We start from the raw sequence: 16,615 nt of genomic DNA on the forward strand, positions 1-16,615 counted from the left end.
AACAGGGAAAAAAGTTAAATTCTCATTTCCTGCTGGTAATTTACAGATAAAGTGATGGAAAATATGAATAACAAATGAAACAGTTGTGTTTGGAAACAGCAGATATTTAGCAATTATCATCTTTTGGTGGTATAATTATGTATTTGAGACTTGCCTGAAATAATGGGGCCAGGTGTGATTTTTCAGGCATCTGACTCCTCTTCATATGTTAAAAAATTTTAAATTATTTATGCTCTCACCCATATGTAAATTTCATAAATGCATAAAAATGTTTACATATAAATAACATTTTAGTGTAAGTTTTTCTTTTCTTTTACTTCCTTCAGCTGGTTCATTGATTTCTCTTCTAGTCACAGCAACATCCCTCTTACAGTTAATCCATAGCAAACACCTGGCTGACAGCCTTCTATATTTGTCTTCACATTTATATAATTATATAGAAACATAAACTGTCCACAGTATGGCCTTTTCTCACTGTTTGCTTTTCCAAATAAGGTTATATCATGCAGTATGATTACCCCACATATTGCTTTACCCACTTCACCATGACTTGTATCTTTCTGAATCCCCAGGTACTATGTTAACTCATTCTTTTTTTTAATCTTTATTTTGTTTATTTATTTTCATGTGGTGCTGAGGATCGAAACTAGTGCCTTACATGTGCTGTGCGAGGCAAGTGCTCTGCCACTGAGCCACAACCTCAGCCCCTAACTTATTCTTCTTAATGACTACTGTACATGGTACAGCTGCATCACACTGACTCAACCACCCATTTAGTAATGGGAATTCACTTTTCCTCCAGTTTTGAATGCTTGTGGTAATATTTAAGCCTTGCAGTTAGCTTTATTTATTTATGCTTTTATTTCCATAGAATAAGTTCTCAAGTGTAGAATTTCTGGCAAATAACACATAGATTTATAACTTTAACAGATCTTTCCAGAAAAAAAAATTTTGAGGGGGTACCGGGTATTGAACTCAGGTGCACTTGACCACTGAGCCACATCCCCAGCCCTATTTTGTATTTTATTTAGAGACAGGATCTCACTGAGTTGCTTAGTGCCTTGCTTTTGCTGAGGCTGGCTTTGAACTTGTGATCCTTCTGCCTCAGCCTCGTGAGTCGCTAGAATTAGAAGTGTGTACCGCCGCACCCAGCTCCAGAATAATTTCTAAAAGTACCACAAAAATTCACATTTTACTATTAATTCATACAAATATATCCCAAATCAATATTTCTAAGAGCTCTGTTTGTTTGATTTAATCTTACAGCTATATATATATATATATATATATATATATATATATATATATATATATACATATATATATATATATATATATATATATATATATACATATATATATACATACATACATATACATATATATACACACACACAGACATGTATATGTATGTGTGCACATGTATGCCCATACACATATGTGCTATTTGAGCATCAGTTAAGTTACTTAACCAAACTTCAATTTTCATATTTTTGAAGTCTTTTTAAAAAGCCTCTCAAGAATGGCATAAAATGAGTAACACTGTTTCTATTTTATAGGCTTATGTCACAGACCTAACAAAGATTAAGTATCAAGATTTTAATCAAATCTCTTGTTTTTACTTGATTCTCTTGTTCACTCTTTTGAATGCCAAGTTCAAATGATATTTCTTGTTTGTTTTGTAGTGTCTGGGATCAAACCCAGGCTTCATGCACACAAGGCAAGCAATCTACCACTGAGTAATAGCTTCAGCCTGCAAAATCCTCACCTGATGCAATAGTATGGTATTATGACATATAAAAGTTAAAATGAGATTGGATGTGTAAGAGGTGTATTGGGGGAAATATGTGTGAAGAATAAAGGATCAGAGAGCAGGAGTATGTAGCAAAAGATTTCAGACCACAGATCATGGGTATGACAACTGTAAAAAGGGGAAAAGAAGGATGAATTTAGTAAAGAAGCTGGGGTTTCAGGGAATTTCAAACCCTCAGCTGGCTGCTGGAGAGATCCCAAGCAAAACTGCAGTTAGAGAAATCTAGTTTGGGGCATTACAACTACTTTAACGAGACTACTAATTCATTATTCCATGTTACCAATAAAATCATGCATATTACTAGAGAAAATTATTTCTTTAAGACTCTAACACTCCCACTATACTATTATAAATTTTCTAGACTAGTAGTAAGTCTCCCTGCCTTAGGTAAGGAGTGAAAATCAGAATCACCTTGACATGGGAAGTTTTGTTAAAACCTAAAAATAATGAGTCTACTGCTATCTGTATGCTTGCACATCTATCTGCCACTAAATAATATACAGAAATTAAGATGGCATGACTCATTCTCTTATCTGTGAAGTCATTTTGTGAAACAACTAATGGTTTTTAAGACATAATGTATTTCTATATTCCAAAGTACAGAATTTATCAATTAAAATCAATTAATACTTATAAATGGTATTTTAGATATATTATTCATTGATTAAAAGATAAAATTTAAGGATTCCTCTAACAGTGAATATTTCTTATTCTTAATAGTACAAGTTTCCAGGTATTCTCTTAAGGCTTTTTCAAAGAGAATCTCTCTTAACCCTCACAACTATCTGTGAGGTAGGAAATGGAAAGCTCCATTTCACAGGCTTAAAGAGATTAAAAAACTTTCCCAAAGTCAAATAGATACCAAGTGGCCAATTCAGTATTCATTCTCAGGAGGCTAACCCCAAACCCAGGCAAATGTTGGCGCTTTTAATCACTATTCTCTACTTTTCTCAAAGACTGAGAAAAGTTACTTTTTGCTTTAGAAAGAAAAGTCTTGGTTGGAATTCTCTTTAGGGTCCAAACACTTGAATTCCTTCCTTGTTGTTTTTAATTTCTCTGTATTTTTTGTTGCAAATTTTTAGAGAGATGGCATAATCAATTGCTTGATTTCAGTCTGACTGACTGAATGGCCCTAAATTCCTCTAAGCAAACTTTCTTGGGTTTTGTGGGTCATTTTGGGGAGGAAAAACTTTAGTTATATCTTCTATAAAAAATAGTCACCAGGATAAATGGATCAAGTTATATACTTTGTAGCCAACATCATTAAGTTGATTGGTATACAATAAAAACATCTGATTAACTGAAAAAAATATGATATATCAGTCAAGACTAAATAGAACTAGTCAAAGTCTAGACAGAGACAATTTGAACAAGTTAAATTCTTGATAAAAAGAAAATTCAGGCTATAATATTTGTTTTTGAAAATTTTAAATTTATAGCAAAAGAAGTAGAAGATAAAAGGAGGGCATTCTTTTTAACATATTAATTAATATCAGACAATTAAATTCTATTAATTAAATTCTACTATTCAGACAATTAAATTCTACCTTTATTTTTTTTTTTAATTTTTTATTGTGGGTTGTTCAAAACATTACAAATTTCTTGAAATATCATATTCCAACTTTGATTCAAGTGGGTTATGAACTCCCACCTTCACCCCATACACAGATTGCAGAATCACATCAGTTACACATCCATTGATTTACAAATTGCCATACTAGTGTCTGTTGTGCTCCGCTGCCTTTCCCATCCACCACCCTCCCCCCTCCCCACCTCTCCCCTCCCCTCCCCTCCTCTCTCTCTACCTCCTCCACTGTATAACCCTGAGGGTCTCCTTCCATTACCATGCAATTTCCCTTCTCTCTCCCTTTCCCTCCCACCTCTCATCCCTGTTAAATGTTAATCTTCTTCTCCTGCTCTTCGTCCCTACTCTGTTCTTAGTTACTTTCCTTATATCAAAGAAGACATTTGGCATTTGTTTTTTAGGGATTGGCTAGCTTCACTTAGCATAATCTGCTCTAATGCCATCCATTTCCCTGTAAATTCTATGATTTTGTCATTTTTTAATGCAGAGTAATACTCCATTGTGTATAAATGCCACATTTTTTTTATCCATTCTTCTATTGAAGGGCATCTAGGTTGGTTCCACAGTCTTGCTATTGTGAACTGTGCTGCTATGAACATCGATGTAGCAGTGTCCCTGTAGCATGCTCTTTTTAGGTCTTTAGGGAATAGACCAAGAAGGGGAATAGCTGGGTCAAATGGTGGCTCCATTCCCAGCTTTCCAAGAAATCTCCATACTGCTTTCCAAATTGGCTGCACCAATCTGCAGTCCCACCAGCAATGTACAAGTGTACCCTTTTCCCCACATCCTCGCCAGCACTTGTTGTTGTTTGACTTCCTAATGGCTGCCAATCTTACTGGAGTGAGATGGTATCTTAGGGTGGTTTTGATTTGCATTTCTCTGACAGCTAGAGATGTTGAGCATTTTTTCATGTACTTGTTGATTGACTGTATGTCCTCCTCTGAGAAGTGTCTGTTCAGGTCCTTGGCCCATTTGTTGATTGGGTTGTTTGTTCTCTTATTGTCTAATTTTTGGAGTTCTTTGTATACTCTGGATATTAGGGCTCTATCTGAAGTGTGAGGAGTAAAGATTTGTTCCCACGGTGTAGGCTCCCTATTTACCTCTCTTATTGTTTCTTTTGCTGAGAAAAAACTTTTTAGTTTGAGTAAGTCCCATTTGTTGATTCTAGTTATTAACTTTTGTGCTATGGGTGTCCTATTGAGGAATTTGGAGCCCGACCCCACCGACTGTAGATCGTAGCCAACTTTTTCTTCTATCAGACGGCGTGTCTCTGATTTGATATCAAGCTCCTTGATCCATTTTGAATTCACTTTTGTGTATGGCGAGAGAAAGGGATTCAGTTTCATTTTGTTGCATATGGATTTCCAGTTTTCCCAGCACCATTTGTTGAAGATGCTATCCTTCCTCCATTGCATGCTTTTAGCCCCTTTATCAAATATAAGATAGTTGTAGTTTGTGGATTGGTTTCTGTGTCCTCTATTCTGTACCATTGGTCCACCCGCCTGTTTTGGTACCAGTACCATGCTGTTTTTGTTACTATTGCTCTGTAGTATAGTTTGAAGTCTGGTATCGCTATACCGCCTGATTCACACTTCCTCCTTAGCATTGTTTTTGCTATTCTGGGTCTTTTATTTTTCCATATGAATTTCATGATTGCTTTCTCTATTTCTACAAGAAATGCCGTTGGGATTTTGATTGGCATTGCATTAAACCTATAGAGAACTTTTGGTAATATCGCCATTTTGATGATGTTAGTTCTGCCTATCCATGAACAGGGTATATTTTTCCATCTTCTAAGATCTTCTTCTATTTCTCTCTTTAGGGTTCTGTAGTTTTCATTGTATAAGTCTTTCACCTCTTTTGTTAGGTTGATTCCCAAGTATTTTATTTTTTTTGAAGATATTTTGAATGGAGTGGTTGTCCTCATTTCCATTTCAGAGGATTTGTCGCTGATATACAGGAATGCCTTTGATTTATGTGTGTTGATTTTATATCCTGCCACTTTGCTGAATTCATTTATTAGCTCTAATAGTTTCTTTGTAGACCCTTTTGGGTCTGCTAGGTATAGAATCATATCATCTGCAAATAGTGATAATTTAAGTTCTTCTTTTCCTATTTTTATGCCTTTAATTTCTTTCGTCTGTCTAATTGCTCGGGCCAGTGTTTCGAGAACTATGTTGAAGAGAAGTGGAGAGAGAGGGCATCCCTGTCTTGTTCCAGATTTTAGAGGGAATGCCTTCAGTTTTTCTCCATTCAGAATGATGCTAGCCTGAGGCTTAGCATAGATTGCTTTTACAATATTGAGGTATGTTCCTGTTATCCCTAGTTTTTCTAGAGTTTTGAACATAAAGGGATGCTGTACTTTGTCGAATGCTTTTTCCGCATCTATCGAGATGATCATATGGTTCTTATTTTTAAGTCTATTGATGTGGTGAATAACATTTATTGATTTCCGTATATTGAACCAGCCTTGCATCCCAGGGATGAATCCTACTTGATCATGGTGCACAATTTTTTTGATATGTTTTTGTATCTGATTCGCCAGAATTTTATTGAGGATTTTTGCATCTAGGTTCATTAGAGATATTGGTCTGTAGTTTTTTTTCTTTGAAGTGTCTTTGTCTGGTTTAGGTATCAGGGTGATGTTGGCCTCATAGAGTGAATTTGGAAGTTCTCCCTCCTTTTCTATTTCCTGAAGTAGCTTGAAAAGTATTGGTATTAGTTCTTCTTTAAAGGTTTTGTAAAATTCTGCTGTATACCCATCAGGACCTGGGCTTTTCTTAGTTGGTAGTCATTTTATGGTTTCTTCTATTTCCTCAATTGATATTGGTCTGTTTAGGTTGTCTATATCCTCCTGACTCAATCTGGGCAGATCATATGACTTAAGAAATTTATCTATGCCTTCACTATCTTCTAATTTATTGGAGTATAAGGATTCAAAATAGTTTTTGATTATCTTCTGTATTTCTGAAGTGTCTGTTGTGATATTGCCTTTTTCATCCCGTATGCTAGTAATTTGAGTTCTCTCTCTTCTTCTCTTTGCTAGCATGGCTAAGGGTCTGTCGATTTTGTTTATTTTTTCAAAGAACCAACTTTTAGTTTTGTCAATTTTTTCAATTGTTTCTTTTGTTTCGATTTCATTAATTTCAGCTCTGATTTTAATTATTTCTTGCCTTCTACTTCTTTTGCTGTTGTTTTGCTCTTCTTTTTCAAGGATTTTGAGATGAAGTATGAGATCATTTATTTGTTGGTTTTTTCTTTTTTTAAGGAATGAACTCCAAGCAATGAATTTTCCTCTTAGAACTGCTTTCAATGTGTCCCATAGATTCCGGTATGTTGTGTCTGTGTTTTCATTTATCTCTAAGAATTTTTTAATTTCCTTCTTGATGTCTTCTATAATCCATTGATCATTCAGTAACCTATTGTTCATTCTCCAAGTGATGTATGCTTTTTCCTTCCTTCTTTTATCATTGATTTTCAGTTTCAGTCCATTATGATCAGATAAGATGCATGGTATTATCTCTACTCCTTTATATTGTCTAAGAGTTTCCCTGTGACATAATATATGATCTATTTTTGAGAAGGATCCATGTGCTGCTGAGAAAAAAGTGTAACTGCTTAATGTTGGGTGGTATACTCTATATATGTCAATTAGGTCTAGGTTATTAATAGTGTTATTGAGTTCTATAGTTTCCTTATTCAACTTTTGTTTGGAAGATCTGTCCAGTGGCGAGAGAGGTGTGTTGAAGTCTCCCATGATTATGGTGTGGTGGTCTATTAGACTCTTGAACTTGAGAAGAGTTTGTTTGACGAACATAGCTGCACCATTGTTTGGGGCATAAATATTTATGATTGTTATGTCTTCTTGGTGTATGGTTCCCTTAAGCAGTATGTAGTGTCCCTCTTTATCTCTTTTGATTAACTTTGGCTTGAAATCTATTTTATTTGATATGAGTATGGACACGCCTGCTTGTTTCCGAAGTCCATATGAGTGATATGATTTTTCCCAACCTTTCACCTTCAGCCTATGTATGTCTTTTCCTATCAAATGCGTCTCCTGTAGGCAGCATATTGTTGGGTCTTGTTTTGTGATCCATTCTACTAGCCTGTGTCTCTTAATTGGTGAGTTTAAGCCATTAACATTTAGGGTTATTATTGAGATATGGGTTGTTCTTCCAGCCATATTTGTTTATTTCTGTTACTAAACATGGTTTGTTTTCCTCTTTGATTATTTTCCCCCCCTTTACTGTCCTACCTCCCACTGTTGGTTTTCATTGTTATTTTCCATTTCCTCTTCCTGTAATGCTTTGGCGAGGATGTTTTGAAGAGATGGTTTTCTAGCTGCGAATTCTTTAAACTTTTGTTTATCGTGGAAGGTTTTAATTTCATCCTCCATCCTGAAGCTTAATTTCGCTGGATACACAATTCTTGGTTGGAACCCATTTTCTTTCAGTGTTTGAAATATGTTATTCCAGGATCTTCTAGCTTTCAGAGTCTGTGTTGAAAGATCAGCTGTTATCCTGATTGGCTTCCCCTAAATGTAATCTGCTTCCTTTCTCTTGTAGCTTTTAAAATTCTCTCCTTATTCTGTATGTTGGGCATCTTCATTATAATGTGTCTAGGTGTGGATTTCTTATGATTTTGCACATTCGGCGTCCTGTAGGCTTCTAGGATTTGGGATTCTGTCTCATTCTTCAAGTCTGGGAAGTTTTCTTGTATTATTTCATTGAATAGACTGCTCATTCCTTTGGTTTGGAGCTCTGTACCTTCCTGTATCCCAATGACTCTTAAGTTTGGTCTCTTAATGTTATCCCATATTTCTTGGATGTTCTGCTCATGGTTTCTTAACAGTCTTGCTGAGCTGTCTATGTTCTTTTCCAGTTGAAATACTTTGTCTTCATTGTCTGATGTTCTATCTTCTAAGTGTTCTACTCTGCTGGTAGTATTCTCCATTGAGTTTTTAAGTTGGTTTATTGCTTCCTGCATTTCTAGGATTTCTGATTGCTTGTTTTTTATAACCTCTATCTCCCTGTATAGTTGATCCTTTGCTTCCTGGATTTGTTTGCGTAATTCGTTGTCGAAGTGATCTTTCATTGTCTGATTTTGCTGTTTAATGTCTTCCTTGATACTCCAGATCATCTGAAGCATATATATCCTGAATTCTTTATCTGACATTCCATGTGCTGCAGCTGTTACCTCTTCTAAAGTTGTGTTGACCTGCATTGCTTGTGGTCCTTTCTTTCCTTGTCTTTTCATACTGCTTGCGTATCTTTCCTGCAGGTGCGGGCGGCGGCTCTGCTCTCTCCTTATTCCAATTGGGGTGTCGTGGCTACCACGCCGGCAGGTCACTGGGCCTGTTCTGGGAGCTGGCGGCGGCTCTGTTCTGCCCCTACTCCAATTGGGGTGACGAGTGTACCACGCCGGCAGGCCACCGGGCCTGATCCGCCGGTCGGTTGCAGGTTTGCCTACCCTGCAGGCACGGGCGGCAGCTCTACTCTGCCCCTACTCCAAATGGGGTGACGTGTCTGTCGTACCGGCAGGCCACTGGGCCTGTCCCGCTGGTCGGTCGCAGATCTGCCCACCTTTCGGGCACGGGTGGAGGCTCTGCTCTGCCCCTACTCCAATTGGGGTGTCGTGACTACCCCGCCTGCAGGACGCTGGGCCTCTTCCTGGCACGGGAGGCGACTCTGCTCTGTCACTACTCCAATTAGGGTGGTGTTTGTACCACGCCGGCAGGCTCCTGGGCCTGATCCGCCGGTCTGTTGTAGGTCTGCCTACCTTGGAGGCGCAGGCGGCGGATCTGCCCTGCCCCTCCTACCACGCCTGCGGACCCCTGGGCCTGATCTGCAGGTTGATCACTGGTCTGCTCACCCTGCGGGCACGGGTGGTGGTTCCGCTCCGCCCCCACTCCAATTGGGGTCACGTGACCACCACACCGGCAGGGCCTGATCCGGGCGTGGGAGAAGGATCTGCTCTGTCCCTACTCCAGTTGGGGTGACGTGTGTACCACACTGGCAGGCCACTGGGCCTGACCCTCCAGGCTGTCACAGGTCTGTTTACCTTGCAAGCACGAAGGGCGGCTCTGCCCTGCCCCTCCTACCACGCCCATGTACCACTGGGTCGCGGGTCTGCCCACCTTGCGGGTGTGGGTGGCAGCTCCGCTCCGCCCCCTCTCCAATTGGGGTCACGCGGTCACCACGCTGGCGAGCCACTGGGCCTGCTCCGGGCGCTGGCGGCAGCCCGGCTCCTCCCCTCTGGCTCGAGGACAAATTGAGGAGACTCGGGTGACTGTGCCTCACCCCCCCTACCAGGAGACCAACTGCTTATGTCACCGCTGGTATTGATGAAGATCTCTCCTCCGCCGCTTTCTGCTGACATCAGATCTCTGCCATGTTGGTATCCTATGCGAATGGCAGCATTCCGTTCCCCTTGCCGGGCAACCAAAGCAACGGGTGAGTCCTGACCGGCCCTCAGCAGGACCCGGACCGAGACGCAGTTTCCGCGGGCTCCTAGCCCCGGTCCAGGGAAGTTCCGGGAGCCGGACCTCGGCCGCTCCGTGCTCGGTGTAAGCTCCTATAAGTGTAAGCTCCAAGAAGCAGTCCCCGCGGGCTCAGTTCCGGGAGCCGGAATTCGGCTGCTTAGTGCTTGGTGTATGCTCTGATAGTAGCAGGGTCCAAGAAGCAGCCTCCGCAGGCTCTGCAGCCCTGAGCCAGGGCCTAAATTCTACCTTTAAATAAGCATGTGTTAAGTAATCGTTATTTGTAAATATCATTACTTAATATTAATATTATATTAATAATAAATGTCATTACTTAATACATGCTTGTTATATACATATGTATCCTTTAAATGCTTGGCTTATCTTTAATTCTTACATGGAATTCAATTTATAATCACTCTTTGATAAAGAAAACAGCATTTTATATGAAGGCAGCTCACGTAGTACCTTTGATATCCATGGTTATCCTCATCTGAACTTTAGGCCCTGCACCAGCACTATTGATTGCATAAACCTAAAACAAAGAAACATTTTGTTACTATTATCAAGTTCTTTCTTATGTGTATGTATAACAGAACAAGGTGATATATAATTTTAAAATGATTCCTCTTTTAAAAACAATTGCATGTAGCCTATTATATTTCTTGTATCCACTCAAATGAATATAATATATATAAGAAGAACTGGAATAAGAAAGTATTTCTTAAAAACTGATATGCTGGTACTAAGCCCTGAGAACAAAGGCAGAGATCTTAACAGCTCATTCACAGAACAGGAAGGACTGTGGCTTCCATTTGAACTCGGAGGAGGAGCAGCGGAAAAGCCACTCCATCTACACTCTCTCCATCTACTTTAACATCTGCTCCTGCTCTCAGTAGCTAGGTAACTCTGGCCTCCTTTAAGTCCACATTCAAGATCCCCTTTTTTTGCTTCTGAGATGAAATCCTATTCCTTCAACCTCCCGTTTTCCTGTATTAAATCATCCCTCTGAAAGTTGGCCTTTATGCCCTTCTTCACCCCTGCCCTGAAGTATCTGATGCTATAACCTGTGTAATGCAGCATATACACATAAAGCATTTCTGTTTGTATATTCAGAGAGTGATTTACACAAATGTGAAGGCTTTCAATTAACTCTGTGCTTAGGGAGCTGTGGAACTGGAATCTTCCTCCATTCACTTTAATCTTGCTATAAAATGAAAAAAAAAAACTGTTCTTGGCCAACTTCATTGTTCTTGGTAAACATAATTCAGTATATAATGTATCTATTGGAATTAATAAATTTTATACATTAGTGGCCCATATTTTCATTCTATCAATATTTTGAAAATATTTTCATTGGATTATATATATATATATATATATATATATATATATATACATATATATATATATATATATATTTATATGATATGATAGTGTTGTAAATAAACCAAGTCCATGAGATATGGACTTAAAATGAATAAAGAAATATTTGCTGGTGTATGTAAATTTAAAAAAGGAAGTATTTAAAATTAAAAGTGATGGCATGGTTCATTGTTTTTACTTCTTTTTCTTTCTTTTTTTCTTTTTGGTTGTTGATAGAGCTTTATTTTATTTATTTATATGTGGTGCTGAGAATCGAACCCAGTGCCTCACACATGCCAGGTAAGTGCGCTACTGCTGAGCCACTTACTTCTTTTGTTTAAAGAAATAAAAACAGCCCCAGTCCTGTTTTTATTTCTTTATAGTACGAAATAATATATAAGTGAGATAATAAGTGAAAGAGTTGGACAGTGCTTCTCAAATAGCAGTGTGCAAAGAAATCATCTGTAAACCTTGCTAAATGCAAATATTTAGATTTTGCTTCAGTAGGTCAGTACAGGTACCATCTTTACACATTTCTAACAAAAGGCAAGGTGTTAAAAATGCTTTATATTGTACTTTGCAAATAATGCAAAAACAGTGTTTGCAAACAGTTACAGGATTTTAAATATATTCTTTAATCATAAATTGATTATACTTTGTTTTAATTTCTGTTTTCTTTCTTATTCCCAACAGCCAAAACAGTTATAACAATAATTACCAACAACAAATATAAATATTTAATCTGCACAAAAATCCTAGGAAGTTGTTCATTATTCCTATTACCCAGCTTTTACATAGGGAAACTGAGACATAGATGTCATAAAGTTGCCAAGATACAGAATACAGCTTTGAATCCAGGTCAGTTTGTTCTCTTAATCACCATCCTTCCCCTAGTGGATCTTTTACAATATGGTCCACTTCATGGCATGTGCAACAATAATTTAACAAGACGGATTATATGAAGATATAAAATTAAGGCAAGAGAATGAATAAATATTAGGATGTATATTCATTTTATATACAGACAAATTATTAAAATGTTCTCATAAACAAATTTACAAAGAACTGACAGGAGGATTAGTTTCTATGGTATTTATAGGTTTACTGTGAATTCTATGTTTTTAAAAGATGATTTTTTGCTGAACCAAATAACTCTATTTGAAATTCTGAGGCATGATACAAAAAGAGAAAGGATGAAACAAATTGTGTGTGTACATGCCTGTGTACATGTATATGAACTCACATATACATTTATGCTACACATAAACAGTTATTTCTGTTCTCTGCCTTTGAAATTTGCTTTTACATTTTCATTTATAATCACACATAAATGGTTTTCTTTGGGGGCAGAATTTTTTATTTATATTTTACTACTTTTCTACCTTCAGTATGTATTTTCTTTCTCCTTTATTTCTAAATGTTTACTAATATTGTGCAAACTTCTCATTTATCTACATATTTTAATAGCACATGCTGGGGGCTGGGATATAGCTCAGTTGGTAGAGTGCTTGCCTCGCATGCACAAGGCCCTGGGTTCAAAAAATAATAAGAAGAAGAAGCACGAGCTGTGTTATAATAGAAAATAAGCAATGTTATTCCTCTACATCTACTTTACTCACAAAAAGATGTGGGAAATGCAAAACATACACAAACAGTATTTTTGAATGCTGACTTTGCATTTAGGTAAACAACTAAAAGTTATAGATGCTTACACTGATATTGTATGTATGTCCACCTTTTAGTCCTTCTAACATTGCAATGACAGATGTGTCTGTTTTCTGGATGATACTGAGGTTATGAATCTGAACAGCTGTGGGATCGTCTTCTCGGTAAACCAAAGCTTGGTATACTTGGATATTTCCATTAGGTTGAGAAGGAGGAAGGAATGTTAACTGAAATTTTGTAACTTCATCTGGTATCTTCTGAAATGTCATGTTGTTGGGTGGATCCTTGGGTGCTAAAATGAAATATATACAATTTAAAAAATTTTAATTTGTTCTTTTTTATATTCTTATGAAATTTATTGCTTCAAATTTCTGTTTTTAAAGAGTATTATATGAATTATTTAAACCATAATTTATAGAAAACAGCAAAATGTATCATCAAATCATTGACAGTTGCAGTTCATAGAAACTATAATGATGATCCAAGTTGTTTGCTTATTTATTTTGCCTTTCAAATGCATTTATTTTTATTTTTATGCAGAATGTGTTTCTATGACTTTAAAACTATTTATTTATGGCAGTGCTAGAGATCAATATTATTTTTTTTATTTTAATAATAATATATAGTCCCATGTAACCTTCCCCTAGCTTTCCCTAGTGGTAACATCTTCCGTGACTGCAGTTTAACATCAAACAGGAAACCGATGTTGATATAATGTTGTTCACTGGATTACAGATCACATTTTTTCTTTTTTTTTTCTTCAGTGCTGAGGATTGAATTCAGGGCCTCACACATGATATGCAAGTGCTATACCTCTGAGCTACATCCCCAGTCCTAGATGACAGATCTTATTCTGGTTTCACCATTGTTTCATGCTTTTGTGCATGTGTGTATAATTCTATACAAATTTATCCAATGTATGGATTCTTTAATTGCCATCTCAAACAAGATATGAAACTATCCTATCACCTTTAAGAAACCTGCTCCTATTATCCCCTTGTACTTACACTACATTCCTCTCCAAAACACAATCTTTCTCCATCTCTATTGCTTTGTCATTTTGAGACAACAATGACATAATGATCTTGAGGCCCATGGGTTTGCTAAATGTGTCAACAGGTCATACTCTTATATTCTTGAGTAGTGTTCCATTTCATGGATGTACCAGAGATTGCATGGAAGGACATTTGGGTTGTTTCTAATTTTTTTATTACTAAAAAAAGGTATTAACATTCATGTATAGATGTTTGAGTGAACATAAGTTATTGACTCTCTGTGGTCAATGTTCAAGAGTGTGGTTTCAGGGTCACATAGGAAATGCATTTGTAGTTCTATATAAGATACTGGAAAACTACTTTCCCATGTAGCTATATCATTTCACATTTCCACTAGCAATGTATCAGATGTTCAGTCTCTGCATCTTTGCCAGAACTTAATATTATCACTATTTTAAATATTATTGTTATGTTTTTAATAAAATTATGAGACCTTTTATATCTCATCATGGCTTTAATTTGGATTTATCTAATGGTTAATAGCATTGAAAATATATTTTATATGTTTATTTGTCCACCATATCTACAGGGTGGTAAAATATTTGTTCATGTCTTTTGCTTATTTTCTAAGTGAATTTTTCAAGTGCTGAATTTTAAGAATTCTTTATATAACTTAAATAGTTCAGGTTATTTTAGATAAATAAAAAGTAGCTTATCAGGTGTTGGGGTTGTGGCTCAGTGGTGGAGTGCTTGCCTAGCACACATGAGTCACTGGGTTCGATCTTAAGTACCACATTTTTAAAAAAAACTAAATAAACAAAATAAATTATGAAAATGATATGCATGAAGAAAAAATTATTTTATAAATATAAAAACTACACTTGATGCACTACATAGTGCTCTTTATAAAAATGATTAACAAATTGAATGAGTATATTTATTTTGATCATCTCCAAATGGATATATTCTTCCATATTAACTCAAGAATTTACATGAAAAAAAGTTAGTATTTGGTTTTCAAGAGTTTGAGGCTCAAACATTAGTATTATTATTATATTTGTGTGTGTATGTGTGTGTGTGTGTGTGTGTGTGTGGTGCTGGGGATTGAAACCAGGGCCTTGTTTATGGGAGGCAAATACTCTACCACGTGAGCTATATCCCCAGCCACATCAAACATTATTTTCTTACAAATATCTTTAATAGATAGTGTCCTTTATCAAGCAAAAACAAAAGTAAATAAGTAAGAGTATGAAAAAAAGAGAAGCAAATAAACATGTGATTTTACTGAATACTTTAAGTGGAACAAATGCATATCTAAAATAAAAGGTTTATTCAAGAGAAATAGTTTTAAATTTGCTTTAATATGTTTTATATCTCAGACATGTATTTTTAGTTTATAAGAAGTATTTCTCTGAATTTAGGATCAAGTTTAAAGCTGGATAAGAAAAGAGATTCTCTCAATGCTGGAAATAACTTCCTATTCCCTAAATATTCTTAGCTTTAAATCTAAATTTCTATTTGTTTTTTCTTATATATGGATGCTAATACAGAAATGAGAGGTGGGGATAAAAAAAATACAAGAAAGATCAGTGGAGTAGACAACGGGGGATAAAGGAGAGGGAGAAGGGATGGGATAAGGAAAGACAGTGGAATGAATCTGACCTATTTTTCCTAGGTACGTATATGAATATACCACATTGAATTTCACCATCCTGTGTCACAAGTCATCCGTGTGTTGTGTGTGGACTATGTTGCTTATAGTAACCTAGTAAGGGGATAAGTCTGGCATTGGGAATGTCCTGAGGCACCCCCACAGGGAGTAACTGCTTGATGCAGGTGAACTTCCCCCTCAAGCTCTGCCAAAGGTCCCACACAGTATCTGAGATGGGTGTGACCTGAGAAGATGCCAATCAACCTGCTGAATAGTAGACATCAGGAAGCAAGATTCTGCCCTTGAAACCTTATCCCTGCCTTTGATGTACCCCTTAAATAAACCACTGGAACCATCTTTTCTTTTTCTAGTTCCAGAGCCCATGTGAACTAGATCTGTCAGGGGCTTCGCTTTTGTAAATATATTTCTGAATAATTGTGTTTTGTTATTCATTAATTATTTGAGACTTAAAGTTTTAGCATGGCTTACATTCTCCTGAGCAGGAAGAGGAATCCCCCAATGAGACACTGGTCATTGCCCCCATTAATGCTGTAATATCCACAAAACACTAATAAAAAAAAACTATGAATGAATAGCAGAAAGATCAATTGAACAGAGGATGGGGAACAGGAGGAAGGAGAAAAGGAAGTACTGGGGACTGAATTAGAACAAATTATATCCCATGATTTTATATCAAAATACATCATAATGTTATGTATAACTAAAGTGAACCAACAAAAATAAGATTATTTTCTTAGAGATTTAGTAAAAAATATGTTAAATCATTATATCTATGGGAAACATAGAACATTAGGATTTGAGAATGAGTGCTTTGTGTTATAAATGTGAATACGTTCATCAGTTCTTTCCTCACAGAGAAGAAGATGAAGGAGAAATGCAAAAATCACAATAGAAACTAGATACCTGTCATATTTGGCAGGAAAATACAAACAAATGTAATTTTAGGGTGCTAAAGATAAAATTTATCTTGTAACTTAGATTCATAACTTTATAGGCAAAATGAATAAAGAACATAATTAAAAGACTTTCTAAAAATATTTTT

The 16,615-nt window shown here is 36.5% G+C and overlaps 1 protein-coding gene across 1 annotated transcript in view; it reads right to left on the bottom strand.

The window, feature by feature from the left end:
- Ptprq (protein tyrosine phosphatase receptor type Q) overlaps positions 1 to 16,615 on the bottom strand; it is a 214,322-nt gene that overhangs the window by 57,214 nt on the left and 140,493 nt on the right. The window contains exons 29-30 of the mRNA XM_046465089.2: positions 12,954 to 13,198; positions 10,345 to 10,411 (exon numbers count right to left, since the gene is read on the bottom strand). Of these exons, the coding sequence (XP_046321045.1) occupies positions 10,345 to 10,411; positions 12,954 to 13,198 (312 nt within the window). The remainder of the gene's footprint in view (positions 1 to 10,344; positions 10,412 to 12,953; positions 13,199 to 16,615) is intronic.

The sequence above is a fragment of the Marmota monax genome, unplaced genomic scaffold (genome assembly GCF_021218885.2).
Source record: "Marmota monax isolate L192 unplaced genomic scaffold, Marmota_monax_Labrador192_F-V1.1 WCK01_AAM20220418_F8-fsc00146, whole genome shotgun sequence".
Classification (NCBI taxonomy): domain Eukaryota; kingdom Metazoa; phylum Chordata; class Mammalia; order Rodentia; family Sciuridae; genus Marmota; species Marmota monax.